This window comes from Pan paniscus, chromosome X, assembly GCF_029289425.2.
Source record: "Pan paniscus chromosome X, NHGRI_mPanPan1-v2.0_pri, whole genome shotgun sequence".
Classification (NCBI taxonomy): Eukaryota; Metazoa; Chordata; class Mammalia; order Primates; family Hominidae; genus Pan; species Pan paniscus.
Window position 1 is genome coordinate 23,246,178 of NC_073272.2, and position 18,835 is coordinate 23,265,012.

An 18,835-nucleotide genomic window follows, 5' to 3' on the forward strand; every position below is an offset into this window, starting at 1 on the left:
CAGTAAGAATACAGTATTATAATCTTATGGGACCACTGTGGTATATGCAGTCTGTTGTTGACCAAAACGTCATTTTATGCAGCACATGACCGTATATAGAATCATTTAGAAAACAATATGTTAAAACCACTAGAAAAAGAAAGGGCCATTTAATAAATTGTAGTGGGGCGCTTGGTTAAGCCTTTGGAAAATAAATAATGATAGAGCACTATCTATTTTTCTTCACTAAAATAAATTTTAGATATATCAGATATCTAAGAAGAAAATATAAATTTACAAGAAAACTAGAAAAAATATAGGCAAAAATGATTTCTAGATGTGGAAAGACTTTCTAAGTATTTTAAAAATGGAATAAAATACAAAGGAATGTACTGTTGACTACATAAAAAAGAAAAACGTAATAAAGTATAAGACAGAAGACAAGCTGGGAAAAATATTTGCAACAAACAGATATGAAAAGCAGAGGGTTAATGTGTAATGTGTAATATTCATATATGAACATATGTGAATATTCATATTGATAAAAAACAAAGCCCACCAAAACGTAACAGATGAGCATATAAGTAGGTAAATCAAAAAAGAAGAAACAGAAATCACTGGTAAAATGTGTATATCAAACAACAGAGCTTTAAAGTGCATGAGCAAAAACTGACAGAATGAAAGAGGAAGTAGACAAATCCACAGTTGTAGACTTCATTTCCTCTTTCTCAAGAATAGATAAAATTAAACAGAAAGTAAGATTAGAAGAGCTGAGCACCACCACCTAAGAACAGGATGTTTTGACATTTTTAGAGCACTTCATCCAACAACAGGAGAATAAAAATTCTTTTGATCACCCATTGAACATTCACCAAGATAGACCATATCTGTATCATAAAACAAAATTCAACAAGTTTAAAAGAATTGAAATCAGATAATAAAATGAAACTGGTAACTCATACAGCACACTTATAAGTAATCCAACGGTCAAGTCTCATGGAAAATAAAAAGTAATACATTGAACAGAATGAAAAAAGACCAAATCATAATTTGTGGCACACAGCTAAAGCAGTGCTGAAAAGGAAGTGTATAGCACTGAATGCTTATATATATCAGAAATATATATATTCACAATATATCAGAAATATATATAGTAAATATATCAGAAGCACTGAATGCTTTATATCAGAAAAGATCTCAAATCAATCATTTAAGTTCCCATCTCAAGAAAATAGAAAAATAAGAACAAAATAAGTACAGAGCAATAAGATCCTCTTAATGATAAGAGCAGAAATTAGCAAAATTGAAAACAATAGAGAAGTCAATCAAAATGTAAAGGTTAATGAACGAATATTACAGATAACTTCACATATAAATTTGGCAGCTCAGATGAAATGGTCCAATTCCTTGAGAAACGGTACTAAAACAACCCAAAATGAAATAGATACTCTGAATAATCCCATAACTATTGAAGAAAGTGAATATTACCTAGAAACGCCTCAGGGTGTGGAAAAAATCTGCAGGCTCAAATGATTTCATTGGTGAATTTTATATATTTGAAGAAGAAACACCATTTCTATACCATCTCTTCCAGAAAATAAAGGCAGGAACTTTTCCTATATCATTTTTTGAGGCAATCATTATCCTGATATACCCCTCCCCCCAAAAAAAAACTACAGACCAATATTTCTCAGGAACTTAGATGTTAAAACCTTCAACAAAATATTACCAAACTAAATCTAACCATGTGTAAAAAGAATTAGACACATGACTAAATGAGTTGCTTCAAACACTTGAAGATACATCAGTATACAGGTCCACCATTTACTAGTTGTGTGACCTTAGATAAGTCACTTAATCTTTCTCTACCTTATGCTTCTCCTCTGTAAAATGAGAATAATAATAGTGCCTATCTCATAATAGTTGTGAAGATTAAATTACCTAATACAGGTAAAGCATTTAGAATAGTAACTGGCACATAGTGAGCCCTCGGTAAACCTTAGCAGTTGTTATTACTAGCTCTTGATTGTGAATATTCTAAGTAGATACTGTACTCAGAATCTTAGGTTCTTTTGAAAATAAACTAACATGTTATCTTTGCCTAAAGTATTCCTTTTTTGTTTTAGATGTAGTGAAGATACCTTGTAAGAACCAAAGAACTTAAATAATTAAGAACTTTAAAAAGAGAGAAATTTGGTAGAAAGCAAACATTATATTTCCTGAATTTAATTTTCTTCCAATCATTTCTTTCAAATCTTTCCTTAAAATAAGTCCTGAATATTTTTATCAGTATGGAAATTTCAGAACAATTTATTTCATATTATTGATAAACTCATTTTAGGCTACTATATTTTGGGACTTTTCAAAAGCTGTTACTAGTAATCACAATTTTCCTTTTCCCTTTATAGGTCACCGTTTGCTGCTGTGACAGACTATTCAGTTACAAGAAATAATGTCATACAACTCTGCCTGGAGTTAACAACAATTGTGCAACAGGTATTAGCTGACAAACTTTCCTTCTGTTAATTTATTAGCAACTTCATATTCCAACAATGGGAAGTATCCTATGTACCAAGAGTTTTTAAGATACTGGTTTAGAAGTTTCTCAAAGATAAACCATTCTAAAGAAATGAAATGTATAGTTATTTATTGGGAGACTGTGCATTTAGCTCAGTTAGCTTACCAGAAGATATAAAAGGAACCTGACCTGTACACACACAAACAAATGTGCCTAATAGCTTTTAACAGTGATCTAATTACCTGAACTGATTTTCCACTTCAAATATTATCTAAGCCAGGGATCCCCAAACCAGATGCCTTCAGGGTCCAGCAGCTAATATAAATGTTTAAATTAAGTCCGGTATAAGGCAAGGAGAAATGGAAGAGACTTGGGTGAATTGACTGGAACGTATCCCATATCCAAACATATCTTTTAGAGGAAATGTAATTATAGGCATGATATATTAGTGCTTGTAAATTATCTCTTAAATAATCTGTTCTTTTTCTACTGTTATGTGATGATATCTCTTTTCAGTACCAAGTTTTTCTGGGCTCTGTGGTCTCTTGCTACCAGTAGTAGCAAGAAGAATAAGGATTAATAGGTAAAATAATGAAATAAAATAGTTAAGTGTTTATTTCTTTATGGTGAAACTATGGGTGATTTTATTTAGACTCGACTTTTCTCTATTTTCCAAATGAATTTTTATTTTCTAAAATGAATTTGAGTTATCAAAAAACAAAAAAGAATGTTAAATACATTGAAGAAATACCTCTTTAAGTTTGCCAAAGGAACACAGCTTAGACAAATACTGAAATTATACTTTAAAATAAATTACATAGCTTATGAACAGTTAATGTTCATCTAATCATCTAATTCAGCCATTATATACATACTAATCACTGCATTTGATTGGAATTGTATGAAGTATTTGAAGACAGGAATTAAACTGAAGCTGCCAGTAAAAGAGGCCAATTTGAATAAGCAAGGTGTAGACTTTTAAAAAAATCTAGGGCATGCATTTATTACCGGGCTTTCAAGAAATCTCTTCTGAACAGTTATGATGATGATTATGCTTTGAAATATGCTGTGCTTCAAATTATTTTTCATTCAGCTTTAATTATTTTTATTCCCTTTGCAGCAAGATGAGATAATCAATATCTAAAAATAAACTGTCACAAATGGCTTTTTTCCCCTTCCTAACACAAAGTGGTGCTACTATGAAGTAAAAGGAAAGTGCTTCTTGATATTGGCCACTTACATTTAAAATAATACTAAAATTAGAGGAGAAAGTTAATGTCAGTTTCTTTTGAAAACCTCCAGTTGCAGGAATTTGTTTAATCTGCTATATTTATTTTACTTATTCCCAGTTGTGATGGGTTTGGATCATTGTATTTGAAGCCTTTTAAAGAGATTTCCGCCCCCCTCCCCAACACTTTCCTCATCACATAAGATTGGTTATAATGACACTTTTGAAAAAAAAAAGAGAAACTGATTTTAAAATCTTAAATAGAATTCTCACAAAGAACTGAAGCTTCATTTAGAACACTGACAGCAACTGAATCAGAACAATGAGACAGGTACCCACACACTACTTGTCAGCCTTTAAATAATTGCCGTGATGCCTTCCTTAATGGATATCAGCTTAACCTAAAATTATTCTACTGTACCATTTTTATGTTCTCCACTTCAAACACAAAAATGATGAATCAGATTGTCACTAGTTAAGAAATAAGCACAAAAGTGTTGGTTTGCAAGATGAAACTTTGGTGAAGCTTAAAATACATGGGGCAAGGTTGTAATCTTGGAAGATTTGAGACTCAGCCCTGTTTTTCATGATGATTCCACATTGGACAAACGATGTCATTGTTTTCGCCATCTGTAAACAGAAATAATCACCTCTACCTCAAAGTTTTTCTGAGAACCAAATGAGATTTATTTAAAAATAGTGAAGACTTAGAATCAACCTAAATGCCCATCAGTAGTAGACTAGATTAAGAAAATGTATATATACACCATGGAATACTGTGCAGCTATAAAAAAGAATGAGATCATGTCCTTTGCAGCAACACGGATGGAGCTTGGAGGTCATTATCCTAAGCAAACTTAACACAGGAACAGAAAACCAAATACCATATCTTCTCACTTATAAGTGGGAGCTAAACATTGAGTACACGTGGACACAAGGGAACAACAGGTACTGGGGCCTACTCGAGGGTGAAGGGTGGGAGGAGGGTGAGGATCGAAAAACTACCTTTCGGGTACTATGCTCATTACGTATGTGATAAAATCTGTACAGCAAACCCCATGATACCCAATTTACTTATATAACAAACCTGCACATGTACCCCTGAACCTAAAATAAAAGTTAAAAAAAGTAAAATAAAATAAAAATAGCCGATGAGTGTAAAGTGAAAAACAAAGATGAAAATAATATTATTTACAAAAATGGGTAAGGAATAAAGAGACTTGATAAAAGGAAGTAAAATAGGAACTTTGTTTTGAAAAATAAATGTCAGAGATTTTTTTCTCCATTTGGTGTTAGTTTTCATGAGCTGCATTTACAGTGAAATCTGAATTAGGTGCTGAGGGAAAAATTCAAACATGTTAAAGAACATTTTAAATCAGATTTTGAAGTGTTAAATACAGAGTGAAAAATTCCTCTTAAAACTCAAGTTTTGATGATATGCTTTTTACCTGAACTGGTCCTCTCTAAACTGTATTTATTAAAAATCTCTGCTTGCTTATGGGTCTGTTCATTTCTAACCTTCTTAGATCCATTTTACATGTTCTTGGTTATCGCTGGTTGTCTGAATAGTGTTAAAAACATTTTACAGAAAACTGTAAGGAAGAATATTTACAATAATCCAATCCTAATTACGCAGAAACAATTAGTGCTGTTGCTTTGGTCTTTCCTGTAATAAATGTCTTTACTTAAGTTGTTATTCTGGCTTTCTGACAGTTCTTTTGTTTTACTTTGTTCCATATTTACCTGTCAGATGTATTTTATTTTCTAAACCTTTGTTCAAGTAAATGGACAAATATTCTTTAAACATCAGTATTAAAAATTTTTATTTTTGATGGACAGCCTCCTTTAAATTATGTGCTTTCTATTCACTTGTGTTACCTTTATATTATTTTAAATACAGAAAATAAAAGTAAATAATTTATGAAACATCCTCTAAATCTGCATCTTAAAATAAAGATATAAATGAGCATATTGAGTATATAGCCCTTTTTAAATGTATTCCTGCTCAAATGTAATATAACCATTTTATCTGTTTTATCTTAAGTTGTTAATTGCTCAAGGTAAATACTTGAGAAGATAAGAGTTTTTAGGACTTATTGAATTGGGATTTGTGTTTTAACTGCTTAGAGCACAAATTTGTAAATACTGTTTAGAAAGATTATAAAATTTTGTTAAAATGAATAGCCCAGAAGTAATTTTCAGTTTCATTAAGGATTTATTCAAGGAAATTTAGCCTGTAGATTTATTGATTATAGATATTATATTTTACTTAATTACATTCATGTATATGAATAGTACTTCATTTACCTTCTTAGTTGACATTTCATATCATTTACTTTCACAATTTATGGCAAAATAATGTAGTGGGCACTGACATGAAGTAGATCCAAGTTCATCATCCTGGCTTTGCTTTTCAACAAACAGTATAAACTTGGACAAATTACTTCATATCTCTGATATTATTTTTCTTTTTCTGTAAAAGTGGATCCCTACCATTTTTAGATTATTGTTGGGCTGTTGTGAAGATTAGAAACTGATTTAGCCCACCATCTGGCATATAGTGGGAGCTTAATAAATGGCCACTCGAGTTATTTTGTGTAGCAAAAGAGCCTTTGGAAATGCTAAACTCAGCTAGTTTCTCGCTCCACAGAAAATTTTAAGGAGTGATGCTCTGCTTACTTTTGGTATTGAGTGGCAATGAAGAAAGATCTCATTTCTAAAATGTGATTTTTTTTAAAAAAAAAAAGGATTTTAGTATAATTCAGAATGTTCTTTAGATTTTAATGCAAATTTATTACTGTGCTTCATTTTCTGCAAGATATGTTGAAACATTCATGTTCAAATGTAATACAGAAATTAATTTTGATTACCCAGGAATGTATCATCTCTATTCACATATTCAAGTTCAAGTAGTAAATACACGTAAAGATGTAAAATGGGGATATAAATTATGCTGGAGTAGGCAAGGTACGTATTCTATCGTTCATATGGTAAGTGTTGAAAGCATATGAAAAGCCTGTCCAGAATGGTCTCACAGACATTTAAAACACAACTTTAAATATTACTTTTACTATGTACTCAGAGTTAGTGTTTAAACCTTCCTGAATCAGACATTCTAGGTGACCTGAAAATTATATTGGGGCTCTTGAGATTGAAACTGGGACATTTCAGACCAAAAAACAGGACAAGCTTTATATGCATTTTTAAAACAATATGGATTATATTAGCATACTCAATTAAGGCAATATAAAAGGTGAATGTTTTTTCACTTTTATTTTTAGTTGACACATAATTGTATATATTTATGGAGTACAGAGTCATATTTCAGTACATGTATACAGTCTGTAACGATCAAATCAGGGTAGTTAGCATATCCGTCATCTCAAATATTTGTCACTTCTTTAGGGTGGGAACATTCAAAATCCTCTTTTCCAGCTTTTTGAAAATATGCAATAAATTATTGGTAATTATATTCATTCTACGGTGCTATAGAACACTAGGATTTTTTCCTCCTGTCTAGCTGTAATTTTGTATCTATTAACTAATCTCTCCCTATCCCCTCCTCTCTCCTACCCTTCCCAACCTCTAAAATCTACTCTCTACTTCTATGAGCTCAATTTTTAGCTTTCGCATATGAGTGAAAACATGTAATATTTATCTTTCTGTGCTTGACTTATTTCACTTAACATAATATCCTTTAGACTCATCCATGTTGCTGTGAATTATAGGATTTAATTCTTTTTATGGCTGAATAGTATTCCATTGTGTACATATACCACGTTTTCTTCATCTATTCATCTGTTGATTAACATTTAGGTGGATTCCTTATCTTGGCTGTTATGAATAGTGCTGTAATAAACATAGAGATGCTGATATCTCTTGGACATACCGATTTCCTTTCCATTGGATAAATACCTAGTAGTGGGATTGCTGGATCATATGATAGTTCTATTTTTGTGAAATATACATTCTGTTTTCCATAATGGCGCTACAAATTTACATTCATACCAACAGTATTTTTTCATTTCCTTTCTGTTTAAACAAATAATACTTTTAATTCAGTTCAATTATACTTTATCCTTTAATTTTTCTTCAGCCTTTTACTTTAATTATAAAGAAGCAATATCTTTTCAAATTTTCCGTATAATGCTAATATAGTAAGTCAGAAGTTAGATATAAAACTATCAGAAATAATACCCAGATAACTTGAATACTTTTTTTCTGAAAAAAAATGTAAAAACTAAAAATATATTGTTTTCAAAACTGAAGGTATGTTATATATGTGCACCTGTATCTTCTCAAAGGTGTGTGTATGAGAATATTATCAAAATAGATATAAATACACATACAAGAAATTCTCATTCATGATATTAAATACCTAATTTTTGGCAGCTGCATATTTCTGAAGGCTCAGAATGAAGAGATGAGTGATGACATCATTGCATACTAATACTTAGCAAAGGACTCTAGAAGAGTGGGGCATAATAACTTATTATTCCTGCAGCTTTCTGATACTGGCCTGGCTTGTGAGCAAAAACTTAAAGACTTACTGTGTATCATATTAATATGGATGCTGAAATAGATTGTTTTCATAGGTTTATTCTTTTATAAACCAAAACTATATTGCATGTTATCAGAGTCGCCCTGCCAAAGCGCTTTTAAAGATATTATCACCATCAATAATATCAGAAGGAGAATAGATGAGGGTGTACTAAACTCATCAATTCCTTTTAGATAACAAATAGTAGATCCTATTTCTCAGACATCTTCTTTCTTCACTGTATTACATTTTGAAATTTATGAAACGTACATACATGCAAAAGAATGCATATATGTATGTTATGAAGAATAATAATAAATACTCATGAATCTGCCCTCTAATTAAATAACTACAGCATTACCAATATTGTTTCAGTTACTTTTGAGCTCCTCCCCCATTTCATCAGCTTGCCTTCTCAAGGTGTTTATCATTTTATTTGTTCTTAAAATAGTTTCATATACTTCTCTAAATGTATCATTTGATTATGCTTGTCTTTGAGCTTGTAACCATGCTGTCACTCTGTTTCTTACTGTTTTCAATTTATGTATTTCTGAATTCATGCATGTTTTCCTCTGTAGCTGTAGTTCATTCATTTTCACTGCATATAATATTGAATTCTGTGCATTATGTGCATACCCCAATATGATTATCCATTCTTCTTATCATGGACATTTGGGTATATACCTACATTTAAGTGTAATTACTAGGAGTGTAATTACTAGGCTATACAGTTTGCATATGCTCATCTTTACAGCTGTGAATATCATGTTCTCAAAATTTTATTGCTTATTATGTCTTGTACTTTCATTATCTTTCTACTCTCTGAATTACTGTATTTGAGTCCTATTATGCAGTTCACCTTTGAAGAGGCTTTTATAGTTTTCTCACAAAGACCCTAAGAAGAGGTAACTTTTACCTTTATTCCTATACTACATATAGGGATACAGATGTAGAAAGGTGGGTTAGGCTATTTTTGATCCTCATGAGTGATAAAATAAACTTCAGAGGAGAGTCCCTGATATGCTACCATTTGTGATATACTGTGACTATTCTTTTTAAAGAACCAAGCCAACAGTAATAGTTCATTTAAGAAAAGATTTGCTGTGACAGACTTGGAAGCAGGAGTAGTCCCCATGCTCTTCTGTGTCTCCAGTGCCTGGCAAATAAGTGTTTGTTGAAAGAATGATGTAATTATTTTTCCCTTAAAAGTTCACCAAAAATGATTACAGAAATTTAGAAACTTTAGGAGTTTAGAATCAAGTAAAGAGCTGTTTCAAAGCACTGATGCCTGAACCCCATACTGGACCCATTAAATTAGACTCTTTGTGATGTGGTTTGGCATCAGTATTATAGAAGTGATGCCTCAAGTGATTCAAATACGAAGCCAAAGTTGATAGCAATTGTGCTATACTCATACTTTAGAAGGAGACAAATATGAGGTGGGAAAAAATGCATGTAATTAAGAACAGTGTTTCCCAAAGGAAACACTGGACCATGTTTCCATGGACCATGATTCATCTAAGGAGGCATACTAAAAATGCAGATTCTTTAGACTTTACCACAGGCTGAATGATTGAGAAGTGTGGATCAGGAGGTTCAATTATTTATAGGTGATAACAGCCCAGAGCCTATACATTTATAAAGGAGTCTGGTTAGTTTTCAATTTATAACTGTAGTTATTAGTGGGTTATAGTCCCTCTGTAGTAAATACATATCCAAAAGGATTAGGCGTGTTCTATGAAACATCAAATATAAGTTATTAAATAAAAAGTGGTTATTGCACACTTGTAATAAGAAAGAGAGAACCAATGCTAGAAAGTGGTGTGGTGGTAGTAGACAGGGGAAGGCACTAAGGTTAGTAAAACAAGAAGCAATAATAATCATTAGTAATGTTTTAAGCATTTATTATATCATATTGTACCATACATGAATTACATGACATAGATTTTCATACCTACACAAGATGAAAGCAGCAAACCAAATAAATTATAGTTACTATTAGGTTGGTGCAAAGGTAATCATAGTTTTTGCCATTACTTTTAATGCTTATTATGTCTTGTACTTTCATTATCTTCCTCCTCTCTGAATTACCATTTTTGTCATATGTCATAATATTAATATTACTTTTAATGGCAAAAAACACGAATACTTTTGCACCAACCTAATAGTTACAGGCACTGATTTATTAAGGCATTTCGCTTCTGCTGAAGAAGTAGTTTTTAACATCCCAGTCCGCTTAGGTTGGGTCAGAATGACCACCAACATCAGATAGGTAATTCAAATAAAATTAGGCCCTAACACAAGTAAAATAATGCATTGAAATTGTAAATGACAGCGGCAGGTTGAAGAACTGGTCAGAATCAAGTAATTAGGACAAGTGAGCACAAATCAAACTTATAAAATAAGTCAAAATTTATCTGTTAAAACCAGATTGGGCCAGGCGCGTTGGCTTATGCCTGTAATCCCAGCACTTTGGGAGGCCAGGGCGGGCAGATCACCTGAGGTCAGGAGTCAAGATCAGCCTGGCCAACATGGTGAAACCCTGTCTCTACTAAAATTACAAAAATTAGCCAGGCATGGTGGTTCATGCCTGTAATCTCAGCTACTCGGTACACTGAGGCAGGAGAATCACTTGAACCCAGGAGGCGGAGGTTGCAGTGAACCGAGATCACACCACTGCACTCCAGCCTGGGCAGCAGAGTGAGACTCCGTCTCAAAAAAAAAAAAAAAAAAAAAAAAAAAAGCCAGATTGGAAAAGACTAGATTTGCAAGGAGGTAGCAGAATGTAACCTTAGGTTTGACTGTGGGTAACAGTATGTGAGGCTTGACATAGCACCACTAAAAAAACACTAATAACCCATGAAATGAAGAGATACAGCCTGGAAAATTAACGAAATGGTTATTGCATTAAAATCTGCATTGGTTAGGTCTTCATATGCACATCTGTCTTATGTTTCCCTTCTATTGGTGCAGAGTTGTATTAGTCAAGGTAAACTAGATTATGCTGCAGTGACAAACAACCTGAAAATATTAGTGGCTTTTAATAATGCTCATATCAAATGCCCATGCTCCATGTGCATCCTGGGTTGCTATAGCTTTACTCTATGTCCTATTCACTTCAAAGCCCAGGCTGATAGAGTAGTCTCTTCTAGAAAATTGCTGGTCATCGTGGCAGAGGAAAAAGAGAACATGGTGAACCATGCACTGGCTCTTAAAGCTTCTGCATGAAAATGAGACCTAACACATCTACTCACAATTCATTGGTCAAAACAAGTCATATAGCCATGACTGACTTCAATGGCTCAAGGAAGTTTACTTTTCCCTTTAAAAAATGACAGGTATATATTTGGAAATCATAATACAGTCCGCCACAGCAATCAATCTATGAAGAATTCCAGTATAACATTATACTAGAATTTTGAGGACAACAATATTTTTTATTTGAATGTAACCTCTCTCTCCTCAATACTGAAGTGTGTTTGTACTGTGTGTGTGTGTGTGAGACACAGAGAGAAAGAGGATCAGTCGGCATTTTAAGTGTAATCTGCTGGAATATGACTGGTAGGTTTTGGTGGGGGGCAATAAATGACCTTTTGGATTTTGTCCAAGCACAAAATTCTGGTTAATAATCACTTGGTACTCAGCGTTAGTACTAGGAAACTTAAACAGATATGGATTCTATGGAATATGTCTTTTCAAGGTGTACCAAATTAAGCCTAGATTTAAGATAGTACTATTACTTGGACAATTTAGTATTTATTAGGATTTTTATATCTTGTCATCATCAATGATCTAAAACTATTTTTTGCATACGCGGACATAACTGGTGCTTTTTCAAATACTGCACACAATTACTGAAAAGAAATGATTCCATTTTTTACAAGAAAATGCAATCTAAATAGATAAAAGAGACAAACATATAGGGCCTGAGGAATTGTTTAAACTGACAGTAGAAATTATATACCATACCATCTCTATTTTCTGACAGCCAAGTGAATAATCTTGAATTAAAGAATTAATGTTGAATTTATATTTTTATTTATGATAGTATTTGATTTTAGTTTTGCTTTGCACCCTTTGAGTTTATTACAAGGGAAAAAATGCCTCCCATTGCTTAGACCCTATAGAGTTTCCTTTCCTTGGGATATAGTAGATGGTCATTACCATAAGCAACTTGAATATCTGGAAGCTAGAGAGACTTTCTATTACAAAGAAATGTTAGCCTCATTCTATGACTATAAAGTTCTTGCTATCTTTTCTATAATACAAATCTTGCAGTAAAGGCTCAACTATTTTTGTTAAATATATCTTCTGAGATCAAGCAGATTGAAATTTAAAACCAAACTCACATACAAAATGTTTTAAAAACTGTGAAACTCAGTCTATTTTTGTATAAAATAGAAGTGTGAAGAAACTAAGTGTACTGTACTAGCTTTGCAATTAGAAATTTTATTTTCAACAATATGGCTTTATGAGTTGCATTTTTATACTCATATGTAAAATCAATGTGTAATATTTATTACAGAAAGTGAAAATAGAGAATCAGTGCAATAAAATATTGATAACAGATAAATTCAGATTATAGAGTGTACAGAGAACCTTGAGAAAGTAAAGAGACATTGAAGTTGAATATGGGGTTCCTTCTCTGAAAATATTAACAATCTAATGGGAAAGACTAAGACTAGCAAATAAATAACTGATGAAAACATAAAATATCTAGAACTAGAAATACCATTTGACCCAGCCATCCCATTACTGGGTATATATCCAAAGGACTGTAAATCATGCTGCTATAAAGACACATGCACACCTATGTTTATTGTGGCACTATTCACAATAGCAAAGACTTGGAACCAACCCAAATGCTTAACAATGATAGACTGGATTAAGAAAATGTGGCACATATACACCATGGACTACTATGCAGCCATAAAAAATGATGAGTTCATGTCCTTTGTAGGGACATGGATGAAATTGGAAATCATCATTCTCAGTAAACTATCGCAAGGACAAAAAACCAAACACCACATATTCTCACTCATAGGTGGGAATTGAACAATGAGAACACATGGACACAGGAAGGGGAACGTCACACTCTGGGGACTGTTGTGGGGTGGGGGGAGGGGGGAGGGATAGCATTAGGAGATATACCTAATGCTAAATGACGAGTTAATGGGTGCAGCACACCAGCATGGCACATGTATACGTATGTAACTAACCTGCACATTGTGCACGTGTACCCTAAAACTTAAAGTATAATAATAATAAAATAAAATAAAAAGAAAACATAAAATATGTAAAGCTAGTAGAGTTATCTGGTAGACCATTCAAAACCATTTAGGCCTTGTCTCATGACATGCAAAATAAACAAACTTAGTTCATAATGGGAATTAACTCACTGCCTCTTCAGGCTGTCAAAACACAGCTATTAAAGTTACAAGACAGCTATTAAAGTTACAGGGATTACAGTCTCAATCTAATGAATGAATGAATGAATGAATGAATGAATTTATTTATTTTCCCCAAGATGGAGTCTCACTCTGTCACCCAGGCTGGAGTGCAGTGGCGCAATCTCGGCTCACTGCAACCTTCACCTCCCAGGTTCAAGCAATTCTCCTGCCTCAGCCTCCCAAGTAGCTGGGATTACAGGGGTGCGCCACCATGCTCGGCTAATTTTTTTTGTGTTTTTAGTAGAGACGGAGTTTCACCATGTTGACCAGGCTGGTCTCGAACTCCTGACCTCAAGATCTGCCTGCGTAGGCCTCCCAAAGTAGTGGGATTACAGGCATGAGCCACCATGCCTGGCCTACTCTAAATGAATTTTCTAATCGTTGATAACCTTGACATTTTTACTTCAGTCTTGAAATTTTGATTTTTTTGGTTTGTTAAAGACCCATATGAATGCTGAAAAAACAATTAGCCTTTCTTTTGCCTGTACCCTCACGTCTCTATATGCTAAAAAATTATTTTACACACTCATTCAATTATTGGGGCATTAGTTTTTCATTGTGAAGTAAAAGACTAGAGTAGTTGGAGCTAACTTTAGATGACCTTGTGGGAGAGAACTGGAATAGAATTTTGTAGAGGAATATTATGCAAGATGTGGAAGAATTGGCCGTGTTCACTGACAGAAGAACAAAGTAGTTCTCAGCCATTTTACAAGCATGACTTTATTTTATTTTATTTTATTTTATTTTATTTTATTTTATTTTGCAGACCCCATGTGTTAAAAAAAATTTAAGGCTTTTGAACTACATTTCTATAATAATAATAATTTCCCTAATTTTTAATTAATGATGTGTAACCACTAGTCAGCAGGAGACAACCAGTGTTACCAAAGTCAGTTTGTGCAATGTATGGTTTCTCTTGCCCTTTTTGAATTACCCATAGTGGTTCTCAGGCCACACTCCTCCAGAGTTATCTCTATATACTATCCTGGAAAATATGAGTAATAATATCTTCGTCTTTTATTTTATAATTTGGAAAAAATTAAATGACAGAAAGAAATGGAGAATAATGTAAGAAGCACACATGGACCAACACTTCAAATTGATAAATATTAAGATATGGTCGTATTTGCATCAGAACTTTTTTATAAAGTTGTTTGTATTTCTGCTCAGGCCCCTTCCTCAGAGGCATGCAGGAGCATTGGCATGTATCCTTTTGGTTGATATTTACATACTTTGCTATACATATATGCAGAAACAATATATTTTACTTCTCAATTTTAGTCAACAATGAAACATCATAGAGTTTAAACAGAAGGATGTGGGATTATGATAGGATAATTAAAGTGGTTCAGAAGTTTGATATAGTAGTCATATCAGACCCTGCTTGAAACTCCTTGATGGCTTGCTCATTAGCCTCAGGATAAAACTCATATTATTTAACTGACTTTCAAGGCAACACATTATTAGATTTCCAAAGTTTTCCCTCTTCAGTTCATCTCTCCATATTTCTCTTTCATATCTCATGCCCTTGTTGCTCTGTATGCCTCAGCCATAGGACCTTTTAAGTTTTTAAAATGTTCAGTCTCTAAAGCTGTATTAGTCCATTCTTGCATAGGTTTAAAGAGCTACCTGAGACTGGGTAATTTATAAAGAAAAGAGGTTTAATTGACTCAAAGTTCTGCAGGCTGTACAGGAAGCATGGCTGGGAGGCCTCAGGAAACTTACAATCATGGCAGAAGGTGAAAGGGAAGCAGGCACATCTTACATGGCCAGAGAAGGACAAAGAGAGAGCAAGGGGGAGGTACTACATACCTTTCAACAACCAGATCTCGTGAGAACTCACTCACTATCACAAGAACAGCAAGGGGGAAACACACCTCCATGATTTAATCACATCCCACCAGGCACCTCCTCCAACACTGGGGATCACAATTTGACATGAGTTTTGGGTGGGGACACAAGTCCAAACCATATCCAAAGCCTTTCCACATATTTGTTTTGCCCAGTACAATTCTTCCAACTTTAGTTCCTCTCATCCTTCCAACCTCAATTTACACATCACTTCCTCTGGGAAGTTGCCTCTGATCCTTCCAAAATATGACACCAGAGCCCAATTAAGACATTTTAGAAGCCTCAAATACTAAAAGTCATATAGGTTATATGACTGTTTCCCTACCACCGTATTATTCACAATAAACACTATTAAGTGCAATGAAGTCTGAAATTTCGGTTTCTTAATAGGGACTATTCTGATGATTTTATTCTTTGAGGTATTGAGTATCATGTTTATTTCACAAAATCAAGTTACTTGTTTGCTTACTGCACAGCAGTCTGTTCTTAACCCATCATGGTGCTTATTAAATAATCTTATTATTTTTCTGCACATTTTACTAGACTGTAAACAATTTGATGGTAGGAATTATGTATTGTTCAACATCCTATCCCCAGAACAAGGACAATGCCTGGAACATGGATATTGATCAATAAATATTTGTTAAATGAAAAAATCAATGTTAACCTACTTTCTCATGGTTTACAATTACTTACTCAAAAGCCTTGCCTTCTCTAAGTTTATTCTTAGAGATGAGCAATTCCGACCTAAAAGGACGTGAAGATCAAGTTATTCCTGTGTGTCGCACTCACTGTATAACAGAGTGGATCTTCAGATGAGGGAAAACATGAATATAAACTATGTCTAAAGGTACATCTGTTTGTATAATATTTTACAATTTATGAAGTATTTTCAAATATACCATCTCATTTGGTCTTTATAATACACTTGGGAGGCAGATATTTTTGTCCTAAGTTTCAGATATAAGGTAGCAGGCTGGGACAGGTTAAATGACCTGCAAAGTTATGTGGCAGTAAGGCAGGACTAGAACTCAAGTCCACATCTTTTGACTCTAAATAACCTCTCTATATGGAAACCTGTGGATCAATTTATCTATGGCTATAGAGCAATATAGTTCTTTCTGTCACTGAAAATTCCTAACCTGAATGCTTATTCATGATGATCAAAGTAAAGCAATAGTGCAATTAGAATATATCTTCCAACTGACTGGTAAATCAATGGATTTTATATTTCAAAGGAAAAAAAGTAAGCTTAGTATTTTTCTCTCTTACATATCTTCTAGAGCCTTTACAAACCTGAGAGTGTCTATATACTCATTCTTACTACTTTCTGAGTTTTTGGCATCGATAATGGTCTGGGTTTTTATAGTGAGATAAAAGTGTTAAAGTATTGGATTTGAGTCTCAGAAAACATGAAAATCCAACTATTTTTATTTTATTATTAAACAAACATATTAATGATTTTATGTGACATTTTTGCATAAAGCTTCTACAGAGTCTTCTTTCTATGGTTTCAGTATGTAACCAATAAGTCATTTTTATGTAAAGATGTTTGCTTTACCCAAGGGATTGTAAATGAAACTTTTATACCCAAAGCCATTCTGTAATGAAGATTACCTTATGTAACAGATTGAATGAAAGCAAGTCAGAAATAAATCTTTGTAGAAAACCTTATTGACAAAATTCTCCCTCATTCTTTTTTAATCCCCTTAAATCATATTGCCACCAGAGAGATTGATGTCAGTGGCATATTTGATCATAACACTCTTCTGCTTATACCCCTTCAGGGGTACCCCCTTAGTGTACAAGATAAATTTTAAGTTCTTTCAAAATGGTCAAGTACCAGCCTATTTCATCAGCCTCATTTCACTTCTTCTTGCTTTACAATTCATATTCTAGTAAGAACAAACTATGTTTAGCTCCCTGCATAAATCTGGTTCTCAGCCCTATGCCTTTTTAATCATGCTATTCCCCTCGTCTTGACTATTCCTCAGCTTTTATCTGGATAACTCCTGTTTATTCCTCCAGATTCTACTCATGCTTCTCTTTAAAATAAATGCCTTTCTCAGACTGCTTACCTAGGTGGTAGTCTTTCCTTCCTTAACACGCTCTACTCATGTCTTTCTTTACAGCTACTAATTTATATTTTTCCAGCTTTATTGAGGTGTGATTGACACATTAAAATTGTACATATTTAAGACATACAACATGATGCTTTGATGTATGTACACATTGTGAAATAATTACCACAAACAAGCTAATTAACATATTCATCACCTCACATAGTTTCCTGTGTATGTGTGTGTGTCTGTGTGAGGTAAGAGCACTTGAAATCTACTCTCTTAGCAAATGTCAAGTATGCAATACATTATTATTGACTACTGTCACCATGCTGTACATTAGGTCTCCAGAACTATTCATCTTATGACTGAAAGTTTGTGCCCTTTGACCATTATCTCCTCCCACCCTGTCCATTGTAACCACCATTCTACTCTCTGTTACTATGAGTTTGACTTCGTTTTTTAGATTTCATATATAAATGAGATCACACAGTATTTGTCTTTCTATGTCTGGCTTATTTCATTTAGCATGATGTCCTCTTGGTTCATCCATGTTGTTGCAAGTGGGAGAATATCCTTCTTTTTAAGGGATGATTAATATTTCATTGTGTGTGTGTATGTGTGTATCACATTTTCTGTATCCATTCATCTTATGTAGTACACTTAGATTGTTTTTATATCTTGGCTACTGTGAGTAATGCTGCAATGGGAAACCAGACATCTTTTCAAGATAGTGATTTTATTTCCTTTGGATATATACTCAGAAGTGGGATTGCTGGATAATATAGTCGTTCTATTTTTAATTTTTTTGAGAAACCTCCATACTGTTTTCCATAGTGACTGTACCAATTTACGTTTCCACCAACAGCAGACAAGAATTCTCTTCTCTACATTTTTGCCATTACTTCTTATCTTTTGACATTTTGATTATAGCCATTCTAACAGGAGTGAGATGATATCTCATTGTGGTTTTGCTTTGCATTTTTCTGATAATTAGCAATTTTGAACATTTTTTCATATACCTAATGGCCATTTGTATGTTGTTTTTGGGAAAATATCTAGTCAGGTCCTTTGCCCAGTTTTTAATCAGGTTATTTGTTTCTATTTTTGCTGTTGAGTTGTGTGGGTTCCTTACATATTTTGGATATTAACCCCTTATTGGATACATGGTTTGCAAATATTTTCTCCCATTCTGTAGGTTGCCTTTTC

At 33.4% G+C, this 18,835-nt stretch overlaps 1 protein-coding gene across 8 annotated transcripts in view; it reads left to right on the forward strand.

Annotated features, from left to right (window-relative positions):
* The window catches only part of CNKSR2 (connector enhancer of kinase suppressor of Ras 2), a 280,798-nt gene that overhangs the window by 64,010 nt on the left and 197,953 nt on the right, over window positions 1-18,835 (forward strand). For all 8 annotated transcript variants that reach the window (XM_003819559.6, XM_003819560.6, XM_034950723.3 and 5 more), the window contains exon 4: window positions 2,388-2,475. In XM_003819559.6, coding sequence (XP_003819607.1) covers window positions 2,388-2,475 — 88 coding nt within the window. The remainder of the gene's footprint in view (window positions 1-2,387; window positions 2,476-18,835) is intronic.